Source organism: Zeus faber (genome assembly GCF_960531495.2).
Source record: "Zeus faber genome assembly, chromosome: 10".
NCBI lineage: Eukaryota > Metazoa > Chordata > Actinopteri > Zeiformes > Zeidae > Zeus > Zeus faber.
The window spans coordinates 2,185,426-2,202,352 of record NC_137199.1 but is presented as its reverse complement, the minus strand read 5'-3'; the positions used below and the strand labels follow the sequence as shown (position 1 = coordinate 2,202,352).

General features: G+C 46.4%; 1 protein-coding gene across 2 annotated transcripts; it reads right to left on the bottom strand.

The window, feature by feature from the left end:
- Window positions 1-11,590: 11,590 nt before the first annotated feature.
- Window positions 11,591-15,359, bottom strand: LOC307236185 (short coiled-coil protein B-like). Of its 2 annotated transcripts, none has more exons than XM_080008510.1 (4): window positions 15,246-15,359; window positions 13,859-13,925; window positions 13,655-13,735; window positions 11,591-12,473 (listed from the first exon to the last, which is right to left on the bottom strand). In XM_080008510.1, the coding sequence occupies exons 2-4, from the start codon at window positions 13,875-13,877 to the stop codon at window positions 12,331-12,333; spliced, it is 243 nt and encodes an 80-aa protein (XP_079864636.1). In that variant the 5' UTR covers window positions 13,878-13,925; window positions 15,246-15,359; the 3' UTR covers window positions 11,591-12,330. The 2 variants fall into 2 exon arrangements, with proteins under 2 accessions (XP_079864636.1, XP_079864635.1); XM_080008509.1 differs by having other exon boundaries at window positions 13,859-13,991; window positions 15,246-15,347.
- Between the last annotated feature and the right edge of the window lie 1,568 nt (window positions 15,360-16,927).

Here is a 16,927-nt window from a genome sequence, read left to right as displayed (position 1 = left end):
CCTCCAGTCCGTCCAGCCAATCCGTCAACCTCCCCAGATCTTACATTTACATTACATTACATTACATTTAGCAGACGCTTTTATCCAAAGCGACTTACAATTATTCAAACACCGACGGACGCAGCCATCAGGAGCAATTAGGGGTTAAGTGTCTTGCTCAAGGACACTACAGCATGCTAGCAGGAGGAGCCAGGGATGGAACTAGCAGCCTTTAGATTACTAGACGACCAGCTCTACCTCCTGAGCTACCATCCCCACAGATCCTCCCAATCCTGGGCAGGGTCTTTTCGTAACGACACGTGGGGCTGGCTTCCTGGTACATCGAAAAACTGGAACTCTTCCTCATCCAATCTGCACTTGCCATTACCCGTGTCTCATCCCAATAGAGATATTTAACCCTAGCCAGGGTTGTCTCCTTCCCTTTCTCAAACCATCTGCTGCTTTGGCAGCTAAAAATGCTGTCACATGTAAATCTTCTGTGGGCATGACATCTCCTCCCGGACATACCCTATGGGCATGTCGTAATAGCTCTGTTGTAACTAACCTTGGACCATCCATTTCTAAATCCCAGAAATAATACAATAAGGGGGACCCCAAGCCGAATTTGGCCATCTGATAAAAGGGGGTTACCTCCCTAACCACATGTACCACTGCCCAATACAACCCCCACATACAACCAAAATACCCAATGCATACATTAAGTCTCGACCACACAGATTTATAGGGAAAACCGCTGACTGTATGAATGAGTGTTTCACTCAACAGCCGGGGCCCTCTCCCTCCCCGTCCTCCACGAGAACTGGGATAGTGAAAGTCTCCACCATCTTGGTGCCTCCGGCCCCAATGGTGCAAAGTGTTTGCCTGTTCTGGGCCGGGATGGGCATCAGTCCAGACAGCCGTATGACAGAATGCCCTGCCCCGGAATTGACCAAAAGCTTTAACTTTTGTTCCATTACCAAGAGTGTGATTACGGGCAGCTTGGGGGCTACAGTTATCATAGGAAAAATACACACATGAGGTCTTGTGTTTTTTTAATTTTCATTTAGTGGGGTCTGTATGGTGCTGGCAGTGTGGTTGGTGTATCTCTACATGGATGATCCTCTGAGTGGTCGTGCCTGTAGCCCCGTCAGCATTCCTCCTCGCTACTGTGCTCTCTCCCGCCCTCCACGCCCGCCATTGCCTCCGTCATGCTTCTTCTTTGGTTCCTTGCAGTCCCACGGACTGTCCTCTAGGAAATCTACCTGGCAAAGGTCCCAGTCTGTGCCAGTCTGTGTCCTCTTTCTTTGAGTCTGGGAGGCTGTTAATGATTGCTCCCACCTCCGCAGCTTTGTATAGGCAGAAGACATCCATGACAGCCCCGGATCAGGGCAGGAGACCATGGGCATCTGGATGGTGATTGGGGAGAAGGAGGACACTGCTCTCCTCCTTCTCTTCCAGCATAACTACTGCAAAGAAGGCCTTCTTCAACGATAAGATCAACGGTGCCACAGACACACGTAAGTTATTCGCCACCTTCAAGTCTCTGCTTTACCCTCCACCACCTCCCCCAGCTACCAACCTCATTGCTGACTGCCTTGCCTCCTTTTTTACTAACAAAGTGGCAGCCATCAGCAGCCTATTCACTAAACAACTTACTCACAACCTGTCTTCTCCAGCCCTAGGCTCATCGTTCCCTGGTTTCACCCCCCTCGCTGAAAGTGAGGTATCTAAACTACTAACATGTAGCCGTCCTACTACTTGTCCGCTAGATCCGATCCCATCTAACCTCCTTCAAGCCATATCACCGACTATCACCCTGGCAATCACACATATGATTAATTCTTCCCTAACTTCCGACACTTTCCCCTCCGCTTTCAAAGTGGCTGGGGTCGCACCACTGCTCAAAAAACCCTCACTCGATCCCAATCAAGTAGAAAACTATCGGCCGGTCTCTCTCCTCCCATTCCTTTCCAAAACCATAGAGAGGGCCGTCTCTAGACAGGTTACAGAATACCTGTCAAGGGACAACCTTCTCAATACACTTCAATCTGGCTTCAAAAGTGGTCACTCCACCGAAACAGCCCTGTTGTCTGTGACAGAGGCCTTAAAAACTGCTAGAGCTGCTGCCAAATCCTCGGTTCTCATTCTACTAGACTTATCAGTTGCTTTTGACACTGTCAATCACAGCATACTCCTGTCCATACTCTCAAGTATGGGCATAACGGGCAGTGCACTCTCCTGGTTTGAATCTTACCTTACTAGGCGCTCGTTCAGTGTGACATGGCAAGGCCAGCTGTCTGTGCCTCACAACTTCACCACAGGGTTGCCCCAAGGCTCAGTGCTAGGACCCCTCCTCTTTGCCATATACACCACCTCACTGGGCCCGATCATCCGCTCACATGGCTTTTCATATCACTGCTATGCGGATAATACTCAACTCTATCTGTCCTTCCCGCTCGACGACCCCACTGTCTCGACGCGGATCTCGGATTGTCTCGCTGACATATCCACATGGATGAAGGATTATCATCTTCAACTAAATCTGGCGAAAACGGAACTGCTAGTCTCTCCGGCCAAACAAGGTATTTATCACAACATTGATATAAAAAATCGACTCTCTATCTCTTGTTCCTACCAAGGCAGCAAGGAATCTAGGTGTCATTATTGATGACCAACTGACATTCTCGGACCATGTTGCCGCCGTCTCCCGATCCTGCCGCTTCGCACTATTCAACATCCGAAAAGTCAGGCCGTACCTGACCCAATATGCCACTCAACTGCTGGTACAAACCTTGGTGATGTCCCGTCTCGACTACTGCAACGCCCGCTTAACAGGCTTGCCGGCCTGTGCGGTGAAGCCACTACAGATGATACAGAATGCGACAGCGCGACTGGTGTTCAACCAGCCAAAGAGGGCACATGTCACTAGGCTGCTCATCGAGCTCCACTGGTTACCTGTAGCCGCCCGCATCAAGTTCAAGTCTCTTATGCTGGCCTACAGAGTGATTGCTGGGAATGCTCCCACCTACTTAAATGCTCTTGTAAGAGCACATGTTGCCCCCTGGGTGATGCGCTCGTCAAATGAGCGCCGCCTGGCTCTGCCGGCCATACAGCCACGGCAATCCAGGCTATTCTCATTTGTTTGTTTTGCTGCCAAAAATGACCAGAGCAGGGACCTCCCTCTCTGTATTTAAGAAGCACTTGAAGACCCAGCTCTTCAGTGAGTACCTCCTCTCCTAACCTACAATTACTTAGCACTACCTAGCAGTATTTATTGTTACACTAATGTCTCTGTCGCAATGTAGCTTGAATGTTATTCTCCCTTGTAAGTCGCTTTGGATAAAAGCGTCTGCTAAATGACTAAATGTAAATGTAAATGTAAATGTAAATGACGGTGATTGCAAACCCATCCGTCTAGTCAGGACAGGTTCGCAGATGTACGTGTTGTAGGACTGGGTTGGGTATAGGGGGCGGAGGGATCAGCACAAAGGCTGGCTGGGGCAAAGGCCACAGTCCATTTAAACTTGGGTGAGCTTTGGGAAACTGGCTTGAATTATGGTTATTTTGCTCTGCAGATTTATTCACACATTTCTTCCCTTGTTATCGCTTCTTTCTCCCACATACCAAAAATTCTCCAATTTGGGTGTGTTTGTTGCGCCCTTTGTTGCTCCCTTTAACCTTGTCATATTCCTCTAGCTTCGTCCTCAACTAGTCTTTTTGTCTTGTGCTAAAACTACGATTTGCAGGGAAACCAAGTTTTTTTTTTGTGTTTGTTTTTATTGTTTTTTTCCCCCCGGAAGCCCAATTGTAATACCACTGTCCCACCATGTTTATCAATCATACTTTTTTCCTGAACCATCCATTTAGAGGTGCCCTTTAATTTTGCTCATACTGTCTGTTTACAGTTTAACACTAACAGCGCTTCCCTGTTTTGATTATATTTGCTACCTAAATATTACATTTAGGACCCTGACAGGGGGAAGTTTAACTTGTTCCCGGGACAATCAGTGTTAAACAACCTTTTAGACATTTTGTGTCTCAGACACAGAAACCTAAATACATCCCAGATGTATATTCAGTTGTTGTACTCGTGGATCTCGTATCCTAGATTCTGTCTGATCGGCTTGACTCAGACGCTTGCTTCTCCTTCCGTTTTGATTAAGTCACCGGCGAGTTTAGGCTTCCCAGACCATGGAGTACGGTTCAACCAGTTAAGGAGATCAGATCAGATGTCTGGAGTTGGAAATCCTGTATGTGATGCCAAAGAATTGTCATGGAAATTTCAACCACTCAGGTGGTGGTCAATGTGTGGGTTGAGATAGTTCAGCTTAAACCGAAACCAACAACTGTCACTTTGTCTACGTTTATTGTATAGAAGATCGATCAGCGGGAAACACTTTACATATCACACAGAGAAACAGCAAAAGCACATCTCCCTCGAACCGATTGGTTCGAGGGTTTTTACCACCTCGGTCACATAGATCACTATTACAGACAAGGGAACATTGTATATGTCACCTAGACAGTCAGTAGAGGGTGTAGCATGGTTTCTTGTCACAACTGTCTGGTGGGGTGCGAAAGGTCTGACAGGTGAAAGGTAACTTCCCCTTTGGTCACAAGGCGGTTTAATAGTTTCAATTGTGACCTTCCTTTTGTTAGTAAACAGATATGGTGGGGACGAGCGGACATAAGGTTAATTCAGTATTTTTCCACTACATCCCGCTCAGGGGCCGCACGACCAGTTTCAACTTGTGAGGAGCAGGATGGATGATGTCCCCTGCTTCCTGCATCTGGAGGTCAGACCGAAGAGGGAGCACCCACAGCATAACCACGATGAGGGACCTCAGGTCCGCAAACCAAGTCTGTGTCAGCCACCAGAGCCACCCCCCCCCTCACCTTGTGCAGCACCTGCTGCAACCGTGGGAGGGGAATGAATGTATACAGACAGGGCCGAGGTCAGCGATGAGCCAGGGCGTCGTGGTGATGCTGAATGCCCCGAATGTGAGATGCTAACAGGGAACAGAGGTGGGAATGGGTCCACAGCAAAATCCTTGATGCCACCTGATGCATGGCTAGGAAGCGGACGCCACCCTGACAATTGTTATACGCAAGTGGTTTTGTCGGAGCTTATCAGGACGTGTGTCTCATCATCTGCAATGCAAGTGTAACAGGGCCAACCAGATTGCCTCCAACTCAATTGATATGCCTGGTCTGATCCAGAAATGACAAATGCTTTATTCCCTGGGTGTGCAGACGGGCAATAGCTGCCTGAATATTTTGGTGACCAGAGAGAGACCAAATGGGAGAACACAAAACTTGTAAGCCCTGTCCTGAAAGGGAAACCTCAGATATTTCCTGTGCCCTTCCACAATTAGTATGTGAAAGTAAGCATCTTTCAAATCCATCAACATGAACCAGTCTCCCTGTCAGATAGATTTGAACAGGTGACGGTGTGTTAACATTCAAAAGCGGAAGCTTTCTCAATGTTTGTTTTAAATTCTCAGGTCCTGAATTGGTCTCAGAGAAGAGCTGTCTTTTGGTGGAATGAGGAAATATCTGCTGAAGAAAATGCAGTTTCTCTCCCTGTCTACTACCTGGCAAGTGGCGCCCTTCTTCAGCCCGTGTGACTACAGCAAACGCCAGTGGACTGAGGGCAAACTGCAGCACAAGGCCTTTTGTATCATCCTTGCTTCCCAGGGGGAAATTGCACATGCGGGTCTCCATATGCTCGCACAAGCGGAGAGGCATGCTCTGGTTTGTAGTGATGGCACCAGGGGGAACTTGCTCACAAATTGAGCCTACAGCCACATTTTATGGGCAGGGAGGCCCACAAATGCCTTCATGTGTTTGATGACATGTATTTTTCATGCTAAAACTCGAGGTCCAGCAGACGGTCCAGCAGCACAAATCCCCTCCCTGTAATGGCTCAGTTCCTCCACGCCTTCCTGCCCCTCACCGCTGAAGCCTGTGGCTGCTGAGGACAGCAGAAAGGATTCCTGTTTAAGCCCCTCATTCCATCAGTGGGTGGAGACTTGGACGTCTCCTGGGCTGGAACCAGTCCGCTCTGGGCCCGCGACGTCTTTGGGGGCTGTCTGGATCCTGACTGCTCCCGCCATAAGCCGGGATTCTGCCGTGGCTGGCAACAGGGGGACCAGGTCTGTCGGGGCATGGAGTTCCTTAATGCCACTGACTCCTTCTGCTGCCACTCAAATTTGTGCGTCATGGTGTCCACAATGGGCTCGAATAGGCCCGAAATCTTCACCGGAGCAGGAAGGTCAGGAGGTCTGTTACTCTGTGTGAGCGTGTTCTTGTCCTTCTCAGATATCTGAGACAGGTTCAGCCATAGGTGGCACTGTGTCACCACCGAAAACCCCATCACATGCCCTGCATCTTGTGCTGCACACTTGGCCATTGTGAGGCAGATGTTGGTGGCCTTGCGCAGTTCCACATATGTCTACAGGGTGGCATTCCCCTCCAGCTCTCGTAGGAGCCTGGACTGGTAGACCTGCAGCAGGCAGATGTTATCCAGCAGTGCTGCAGCCTGTCCCGCACTCTTGTAGGACTTCTCCGCCAGATTTGCTATCAGCCTAAACACCCTGGACAGTAGCTGAGGCTTTTCCGTGGTGAGGGAGGGGCATAGGTGGGCCTCTACCAATTCCTCCAGGGGGGCATAGCCAGGTAGGTTTCCAGGGTTGACCACTGGTTGAACGCCTGAAAGGGGAAGCGCATCTTCTGTGGAGCACTCCATGGCGACCTCACCCCCTTGGTAAAATCTCCCAGCACTGGAAGGGAATACTGACGAGAGGCCGATCCCCAGCCTACATTAAATACGCTCTGGCCAGCATGGAGGGACTGGGGTCTGTTCATGGGATCCCCAGCTTCACCACAGCTCGCTCCAGGATGCACAAAAGGTGGCAAGACCCCTGGGACAGTTTGTGACCAGCAACTTGTGCCTCCTCACCTGGCTCTTCCCCTTAACCCTCCTCCTCCATCTCAATGCCCCACTGGGCTGCATTGAAGTCCTGCCACACCTGGTGCGTGGCCAACACCTCCTGATCCATCTGGCATGGATGCTGAGGGACATAAACAGCGGCATGGGGAGCGTGGCCTTAAAAGGATACCCAAGGATGGGAGAGCCAATTCCTCCTCTTCGCCTTCCCCGAAGATGCTTATAGATCTTTCGGCAGTACAGGGCAGATCATTCCAAGTGGCAGACCTGAGCAGTCGATACAGAAGACTGGACCGAGAGCGCTGCTTTGCGCCATGTGCCTGGCCAAGAGAGCATACGCACAACAGGTGAGTATCCCTGGCTAGTGTCGTGTGCACATCGCAGCCTGTACATGTCTTCAGGCCAACATAATTTTTCCTTATTTTTTCTTTCGTTATAGAGGGCTTGCTTCCAACAGTGGAGTGCTGAATAACAAAAGAGGAAGTATGACAGGCGATGATCCAGTGTATATACTGGGGGGTGAGCCTTATGATGGGTGCCCGAGTGGCCCAATCACAGCCTGTCAGGGCCAAGAGACATGACTCATTAACTAGGGCTTTCAGCTTTATTTAGTGGAGCTGTCTGGAGACAGCTTAAGGAATAGTAAGAACTCAAGTTTAAAATTAAGTAAAACTAAGCCTTTTTGCCAATGTAAGTGCATATTGGTGACCTGTAACTTCAAATTAAGATAACGGGAACTAAGTGGTGTGATATCTAGCCTAAAGTACTAGTGATATGTTTGAGTTATTATTATTATTATTATTTAAGATATATTTTCATTTTGTAGCGTTTATATAGCCAGAAACGAATTCCAGCTACTTCAAGTGACCAGCAGAGGTCACCAAGTTCCATAGTCTCCCCCCAGCTCTCAGAAACTGTAGAGGCACATCTGAGGGAGACGTGGATCCATCCCTCACTGGTGATGTATATGGTAAAGACATATACATCCAGGCGTTGAGGACAGCACTTTTGCTTTCGGCGCAAAAAAAAACAAGGATTAACTGTTTCGGGTTTGACACCAAGCATGGCCTGTTGGCCTGTGGCTGCCGTTTGTTGCGGCCACTAGAACTGCAGCATTGTTTTTTTTTTGTTTCGTTCAAGTAGGAAATGGTGGAAATAATAAATATAAATGTTATCTAAAACCACACTGTGGTTATTTGATTTGCTCACCTCGGAGACACAGGGAACGGGACACAGTCACAGTGTCGGAGCTCTCCCAGTGTGGGACAGTCTCTCATGCTGCTTTCACACATGCACTTGCAACCCTGAAATTACCTCGAGAAGCTGTAAGTGTGAAGCCAAATATCCGAATAACTTTACCCAGCCAGCACCCTTTTACAAAGTCTGTGTGTCTGTTGAGCGGTATGTGTGAACAGAGCAGCAAGTATCAATGCCAAAAAATAAGACGGTAGCCTCGTCCGCCATCTTCAGTGTGCTGTAAAACTCATGCATTCACTTTTTGGTTGGATTTGGTCCAGCATCCATTTTTGCGTCACTGTATATTTTTTATATTTATTTATAATTAGTTATCCTCTGTGTTTGACCCATCCTGTACATAGGAGCAGTGGGCAGCCACAGTGCAGCGCCCAGGGAACAACTCCAGCTCTTATTCTATTTATTCTATAAGTATTCGACTTACTGTATTACATTTTAGGAATCAGTTAGTTGGTCTATTAGGAAGAAAGTCCCTAGGACATATTGTGTGTTATCACCGCATTACATATCACTGAATATATGTATGAAAGTATGTACTGTATATGTATGTGACGAATAAACCTCTTGAACCTTGAACCTTGTACCTTGAACCTAGTGGCTTGGTCAGGGACACCGACGGGAGTAAATTAGAGGGGGCCAATGGGGCCCATTTTCTGGTAAATCGGCCCCATGGACCGGGCTTGTTGTTCCAGCACATACCATAGATGCTCGACCGGATCAGACCCTAACCCCGGGCATCCACATGATGTAGAAAAAACGTTATTCAGGCCAGGCCACCTTCTTCCATTGCTCCATGGTGCAATTCTGATGCTTGTGCCCATTGTAGGTGGTTTCGGCGGTGGACAGGGGTCAGCATGGGCACATCTGACAGGTCTTCAGCTATACAGCCCCATACACAGCAAGCTGCAATGCAATGTGTATTCTGACACCTTACCTTCATAGCCAGCATTAACTTTTCAGCATTTTGTGCTACAATAGCTCTTATGTAGGATCGGACCGGATGGGCTGGACTTCACTCCCCACGCACATCAATGAGCCCATGGGTCTCTCTCTCTCTCTCTCTCTCTTATATTGACTCTGATAAGATAATCTCTGATACTACCTCAAAGGCAAAACGGGCTTATATTCAAGCTAATGTTTCAGTTCTCGAGGCCCCAAAGATACCCCTGAGCTCCGCAGCCTTCTTAGACCCCACGGCTGTAGGAAAGCCCCGAGCACCCCGCTCTGCAGCCACAGAAGACCCCTGGGCCCCCAGAGAAGCCGGAAGAATGTGGAGCAACCACCACACCCGGCCCTGAGGAGCATAACTCAGTCCCAGGGAGCACGAGGAGACCCCACAACCCCCAGGCGCACAGATACAACCTACCCCCAAGTGCAGGCACAAGACGCAGCCATAGACGCAGAACCCGGGTAGCGGGCGCCAGCTAGGACCGCAGGCCTGGACTGCAGGCATGGACCGCTGGTCTGGACCGCAGGCCTGGAACCAGGGCCCACGCCGACAGAATGACACCCCATCTGAACGGCCAACCCCGCAGGCGGGCTGGCGGGACACCTATGCCCACCCCGACCTGTGCGAGGGCGAGGCCCGTCCCACCGCAGCCGACCAGATGCCTCACCCAGCCACGAGCCCCGAGCACCTATCCACGTAGCCGAGTGTGCTCAGCGCAGGGCACCCAGATGTTACCCCCCTCCCACTGATGCCAGCAGGCTGCCAGATATGTGGGCCCTCCACGACCCCCGGCACTTGGGGCACCTGCCGCAGAGAAGCCTCGCACCCCAACCCACACCCACAACAGCAAGTGGGCAGGGGGCCCCCTGGCCAACCACGGGGGTGGGAGTCCTCCAAGCAAGTTGAACCCAATTCACTCGCACCGCCCCCCCCCCCCCCCCCGCCCCACAAACCCTGGTCTGGTGGAGTTGGATTGGTGTGTGAGTGTGTTTGTGTTCTAGGCTGTCGGGACAGACGAGAAGCACGTCGGGGCAGGAGTGTGGCGGGCAAGATTGCAGCTGCCTGCCACATCCCACCCACATAGCTCGCACCCCACCCGTTTCGCAAGCTCTAGGCCTATTGTGTGGTGTACTGAGTATGAGTTTTGGCACTGGGAGAGATAGGCGACGCGCAACCAGGACCGCAGCAGGCCGGGAAGCGCCCACCCTGGACCCGACCGCGGCGTAGCACGCCCACCTCCCGTCCCTGGAGGCACCCAACCTACAGTGATCGGCCACAGAAACAGAGCGGCCCGCCATGCACCACATCCATGCCGGGCAGCTACACGGTGACATCAGGCCCCTGGACAGCCCCCGGCCGCAGAGCATGCAGACGATGAGCGGTACCCAGGGAGCCTGGTGCAACGACAGGAGTCTGCCCCCCACTGAAGGAGGCCACATGGTGGGCCCCATGCCGAGCACATCCGGCCAGGCTCAGGCCCCCCGATCACAGGACCAGACGAAACGCCTAACCTGCCATGGAACAACGGGCAGGGCCACCGCCTCCCCCACCCCCTAACCCCACGGGACGCAAAAGGACACCCAAGCCCCGCCACCCCGCCCATGGGGCGGGTGACCCCAGCAGAGCGCCAACCTGCCGACCACGGGGCCCGAACCGATCGATGGAAACAGTAAGCTCTCTCCCATTCCATGGTAGGTAAAGAGAAAGTGTCAGCTGTTTTTCAATAAAAGTTTGTATATTCTGGAAAAGGGATATTTTTAATTACCGATATGATTAAGATGTTCAATCATCGAAGGTGGTTGTAGAATGTTGTTTTACAGCTTTTAGAGACTGCTGTAGTTGAAGGAATTGAAGGAAGCTGTGGCAACCGATATTATACCTTTGGGTTAAGATTGGGGAAGTATATAAGCAAATTTTATTCGTCTTTATTCATTGGTACCTCCATTAAGATTTTATTTTGTATGCTACATTTGTAGATCTAATAAGGTAATTATTAAAACCTAATTTACAAAGCTTAGTTCAAAGTTAAGAAGTGCTTAATGGTGATTTGGAAAGAGCACACTCAAACCACCACTTTTATTTGCGAGAATTTAGCTTCACATGCCACGGAGAGAAAATATCTTCACTATAGGAGTAACTGGCTGATTAATTAATTCATTCTTGGAAGTTTTCCTTGGTTGTTTTCTCAAGAAAAAAAAAAGTTGTTAAAGAGGCCCAAAAAGTCTTGGCACCTAGCTGCTCCTTGGAAAACATTTTTAGCTTAATCTGTGGCCATTTCTATCAAACCATATTGATGAGATGTTGATTTATAAAGCACTCAGTTACCCTGTGAGCGTCTGAAATCTAAATGAAGAAGCGAAATATCATTGCGGTGGATGGCACCAAAAAGCATTCAAACGTAAAAGCATACTTTATTAAAACAATTGTAGATCAACAATATGCAAAAAATTTGAGTTGGTTCATAGACATAAGTTACATATGCAAGACATAAGTTCAATTCTACTTATTTTCTTTATAAATACAATATTTTAAAATATATACTTATAAAATACAGTATAAGTATGTTGACCTCAGGCTTGTATTAGGATGTTACATTGACAATGTAAGAGAGGAATTTTGCAAGTTTACATCAACACGAGAACAAAAGTCTTCAAAATGATCGTCTTGACGATGCCTTTATAGATAATCTCAAAAGTAAACAGCTGTTTGGTTTGTGACGGCGGTACGACAAAAACATTACTTAAATATGCAAGTGCTTTGAAAAAAAAAAAAAAAAAAAAAAAATTGAGTTCCCCTCCATTCAAGAGATCACAATATGAGCTGTAACAAATTACGAACTCATTATTTGAAAATCTAAAATCTGTTAAACTATAAATTATTTTAAAAAAATAAATAAATTAATAAAAATCTGTAAAATGGAATAGAAAATATCTAACCAACTGTTTATAAAACATAAAGAAAAACTCCAAAAGGGGAAAAAAGGATTTTGGAATGTATTTCCAAATTTGAAAAGTTAAATGAAAAGAAACAGGTAGGGTAGGATTGGAGGAGAGTCTGGACATCCCTGGGAAAACAAGCTAAAGCTAAAAGTCCAGTGATCAAGAATTTTCTCTTTCTTTTGAAAGTTTGGAATTTTCAAAGCAGGGTGGTTTTAAGGAATGTTTTTTTGTTGTTAGGGTGAGGGCCTCTCTTCCTATAGTTACTTCCGTTTGCTCTTGGTGTCCGTGGTCTGGAAGACACTGGAGGCCGACATGAGGTTCTCGATGTACTGGCCCAGCACCTGATTCTCAGACTTGAGCTTCAGGTTCTCCTCCTTCACTGTGTCCACACGGGCCGACAGGTCTACACACACACACACACACACACACACACACACACACACACACACACACACACACACACACACACACACACACACACACACACACACACACACACACACACACACACACACACACACACACAAAAATGTCTACATTATCAGATTTCACAAAGCAGATGCAATGTCTGCGATGCAGCAACGGCTCCAGGGTTTCGTTTTTTTTTTTCTTGCTGATGAGATTAGAATGTGCAACACACTTGATATATGGATGACAGGTTGTTGCAGTAACTGCTTACCTACAGGTTGGAGGTCTATGGAGATCAACATTTTCAGACAACTAGTGATTTGCGAGAACTGCTAGATCCGAGGCAACACGCGACAATTATGAATGCAGCTGAACAAGGTTAAAAAGTGAATTCGCAATTCAGCCCCGACAGCGGTGAGACACAGACTAACAGTAATGTTATTTTTGAGAGACAATTCTTAGATTGCATTTACGATGATCTTTATTTATTTAGCAACATTTTAGTTTGGGCGTCTGGGCTCTACAGCTCATCATGCCCGGTGCGGTGTACAGAAGACATAGACATGCTTTATGAGCTAGAAATATTAAAGTGATGAGCTTGAATCCTCCCACTTGATAGAAGAGTAGAGCCCAACAGGTGGATGCAGGGGAGGTGGAGGGAGTGCAGCAACACAGCAAGCAAAGCGGGTTGGGAAGAGAGATTTGCTGCTTAAATAGGCCGGACCATGTAAGGGTGTTGAAGCGTGTGGCGCCATCCAGTTGTCTGACAGAACTAGCTCTGCAAGTTATGCCTCATTTAGCAGCTGGAGACGGAGAGAGGAGGCTAAAGACAAGCTAGATAAACTCACTTTTTTCATTTTGGCCTTGGATTATTTTATTTTCAGTTAAAAGAAAACTGCAAAGCCATCCCTGCCCTGGTGTGATCCGAGTGAGCTCTATTGACGGCAGGAAAGTACCACAGCATATAATAAAGCCCAGGATTGGAAGGTGTTTCTGTGAACAGTAGATTTCTTCGATAAGGCCGGGGATGGAAAAACAGCCACATACAGGTTGCATTAAGTAAACATGTGGGATAATGGGAGGCCACCAAGAAAAAATGTTTGGGCACTAATGCACTTGGAGTGGAACTGGGTTAGAAATAGAATTAGAAATAGTGTACATGTGTGCACCTCTCACCTTCTAGGGTGTGTTGAAGCTCCAGCACCTGGTTGATGAGTCTTGTCTTCTCTTCCAGCTCCATCTGGATCTCCAGGTCACCTGCCAATCCGGAAACAATAATACCATCCCTCTTATTTCTACACGAGTTGGCAATTCTTAACTTTTCCAGAATCTGATGTTAGCCTATGTGTCAAGTTAGAATTTGTGAGCGTTTTCCCTCACCATCATCTGAGCTCATCATGAGGTGCTCGTCTCCCACTTTGGAATGCAGGGTTGCAACTTGATGACACTGGAGTCGTGAAAGGACAAGGAGGCTCGCCACAGTAAAATGTCAGATGAACAATCTTTGGCACATCTAGAAGATCAAGATACCTTATTTGTCATGTACATCACACAGGTATGGTGCAGTGAGGTAGGTAAAGTCATTAAAAATAATATGGTCTAAATCAGAAAGAAATATATTTTAAAAAGTACAAGAGTAAATAAGCAATCAGTGTGCAGTGTCAAATACTTTTTTGTGCAGTAGTGTACGGCTATAATGTGCAATAGCGTGCAGTGTGTGTAAATATGCAGGTGGTACATTGCATGAATATATACAGGTTATATATTGAATAGACAGACACTTAGGGCAAGCCGCTTTAACATTTACTACATAGGATGAAATAGTCACTTTTTAAAAGTTGCTAGTACTTGTATTTTAGTTAATAGTTAATTACAACAGTTATTAGTAACTATTTTAGTTGTACTAGTCAAAATGTATTAGGTACTAGTACTTATTCATAAGATACTACTAACTATTCAAATTATTACTAGTGAGTATTGCGATGTTACTCGCAATAATTTGGACAATTATGCCATTGAATCCTACGGGGTGTTTGAGATGTCAAATATTTGACTCCAACTAGTATCTATTCAGACTGTTACTAGTATATATATTTCAATGGTACTAGTCTAAAAATGTAATACTAGTACTTATTTATTAGTGACGAGTGTTTTTTCTTGTTGTTACTGGTAACAATTTTAGTTTTGACAGTAACAACGTATTTTTTTACTCGTCAAGAGAAATTACTGGTCAAAACAGCTTGCTGACAGTTTAATTTAAAATGTTACTCGTAAAAATAAAAGATGTACGAGAACCAACAGGAAAAGGCACTGGTCACGAATGAATAAGTACTGGTACCCAATTAATAGTGACTGGAAAAACTGAAATAGATACGATGATGATCATAATAATAACAACAACAACTTTGTGAATACCATAAAGCTCAGAGTAATGATTCTCTAACGCTGCGGTTTTTAATTCATAAGCAGGTCACGGTGATGTTATGGTGTACATCTCTCTGTGATGATCCCCGCTGAAATAACTGCCTGGACCTGATCATAATTGTCACCCGCCCTGGAATGTGTTTGGCTTTTCACCACAAAATTAAAAAGAAAACAACCTGTCAGAAGCTGGGTTAGGGTTCCAGCCCAATTGAACCAAAGCAAACGTTAGCCGGGCCCGCTGCTATCTAGGTAGTTACCCGACTAACCACTTTGAAGCCTGCTGTTGTTTTTTACCCACAAAAACACTGCTGCCGCGCCGCGTCTCCAAATTCAATTAACTTACTTTATATTTAGAAGGGAAAATGAAATACACTACGCTGTCGAGAAGCAAAGAAGACGTTAGCGACGCACATCAATGCCGAGCAGAACCGCGAAGAGCTTCCAGAGGAGGGCGCCAGGCGGCAGACGCTCGTTTTTGGATCGTTATTCTTCGGTCATTTGTGGCGACCGGGGGGGAAACGAGTGCTTCACCGACACCTACCGGTCTGGAGTTTGGAAGTGACATTTTATTTTTATTTTTATTTTTTTTTAAGTTGGGTTTTTGCTCCGTTTTGCAAATAGCAAAAACCGGGTCAGTACAGTTTCAATCGAAAAGTGCACATTCTTCAACCCCACACTACACGACTTTTCAAATCGTCAAAAGATGTTGAAAATGTGATAGACCCCACACATCACGACATTTTATTTGTAAAGTGTGTGGAGAGCAACGATGTGCTCGAACAGCACACCACACTAACCCATTCCATACACCAAGAAACTCGCTGAATTGAGTTACAATACAAACACGTACAACATCAGAGCACAAAAAGAACGAAGAAAAAGATCCATATTTACAACAAATCTAGAATAAAATACAAATAAACAAAAATAACAAGCAGCAGTCTTTCCAGAAAACAAAATGAAAATGTTACTGTACATTTCCGATGCAATCTTTATTTATTTCTGAGGCTTTGTTTGATAACTTTGTTTAATATACTGTTTATTTTGTATATTACATCTGTAGTTCATTTAAATTTCTTGTTATAAGTTATTTTGTTATGTTAAAGTAAATGCTTCTTATTAAATCTACAACAATGAATAACATCTTTGGCCAAAATAATTATATTCTTTTTTTCCCTGTTCTTTTTCCTTAAAATGTGACAGCGGGACCAGGCTACATTATAAAATGGCCATGATGATGTGTTGGTTCTATTTAATTCTATTTATTCTAGAAGAATTTCTATGAGGTCGCCAAGATGGCGCCTTGTACGGTCGCTTCGGTGTTTCGGTATGCGTTATGTCTCATTTTGTTTGTTTTTCACCAATATTTTACTTATTGTTTTACATTTATGGTTCATGTATGCACCGAACACCAAGACAAATTCCTTGTTCGTGTAAACTTACTTGGCAATAAAGACTATTTTGATTCTGCTCAGAAAATATTAATATTCGTTTCTGCAGGAAATTATGCAAAAGGAAGAAGAAAAAAATACAGTTTTGTGCTTTGCTGACTGTGGGAGTTTTCTTTTTACCTTCTTATTGTATTTTCCATTTCAATCTAACCACTCGGGGAGCACAAGCCAGTGTATCATCAGTGCCGGTCCCAAGCACGGATGAATAGAGAGGGTTGCGTCAGGAAGTGCATCCGGCGTAAAAACCATGCCAAATCAAACATGCGGACAACAAATCTGATTTCCATACAGGATCGGTCGAGGCCCGGGTTAACAATGACCGCCACCGGTGCCGTTAGCCAACAGGGTGCCAGTGGAAATTGTGCTACTGTTGGCTGAAGAAGAGGAAGAAGAGGGGAAGGCGTGTCGGAAACAGCAGGAGAGGAAGAAGGGTAGGAGAGTAGAGTTGAGAGTAGGAACTTTGAACGTTGGCACTATGAAGGGTAAAGAGAGAGAGCCGGCTGACATGATGGAGAGAAGGAAGGTAGATGTACTATGTGTACAAGAGACCAGGTGGAAGGGGAGTAAGGCCAGG

Coding starts and splice junctions, on each gene's coding strand:
- LOC307236185 (XM_080008510.1), bottom strand. Junction 12,474..13,654: donor GCTTCAACACACCCTAGAAG/GTGAGAGGTGCA, acceptor GTGTGTGTGTAG/ACCTGTCGGCCCGTGTGGAC.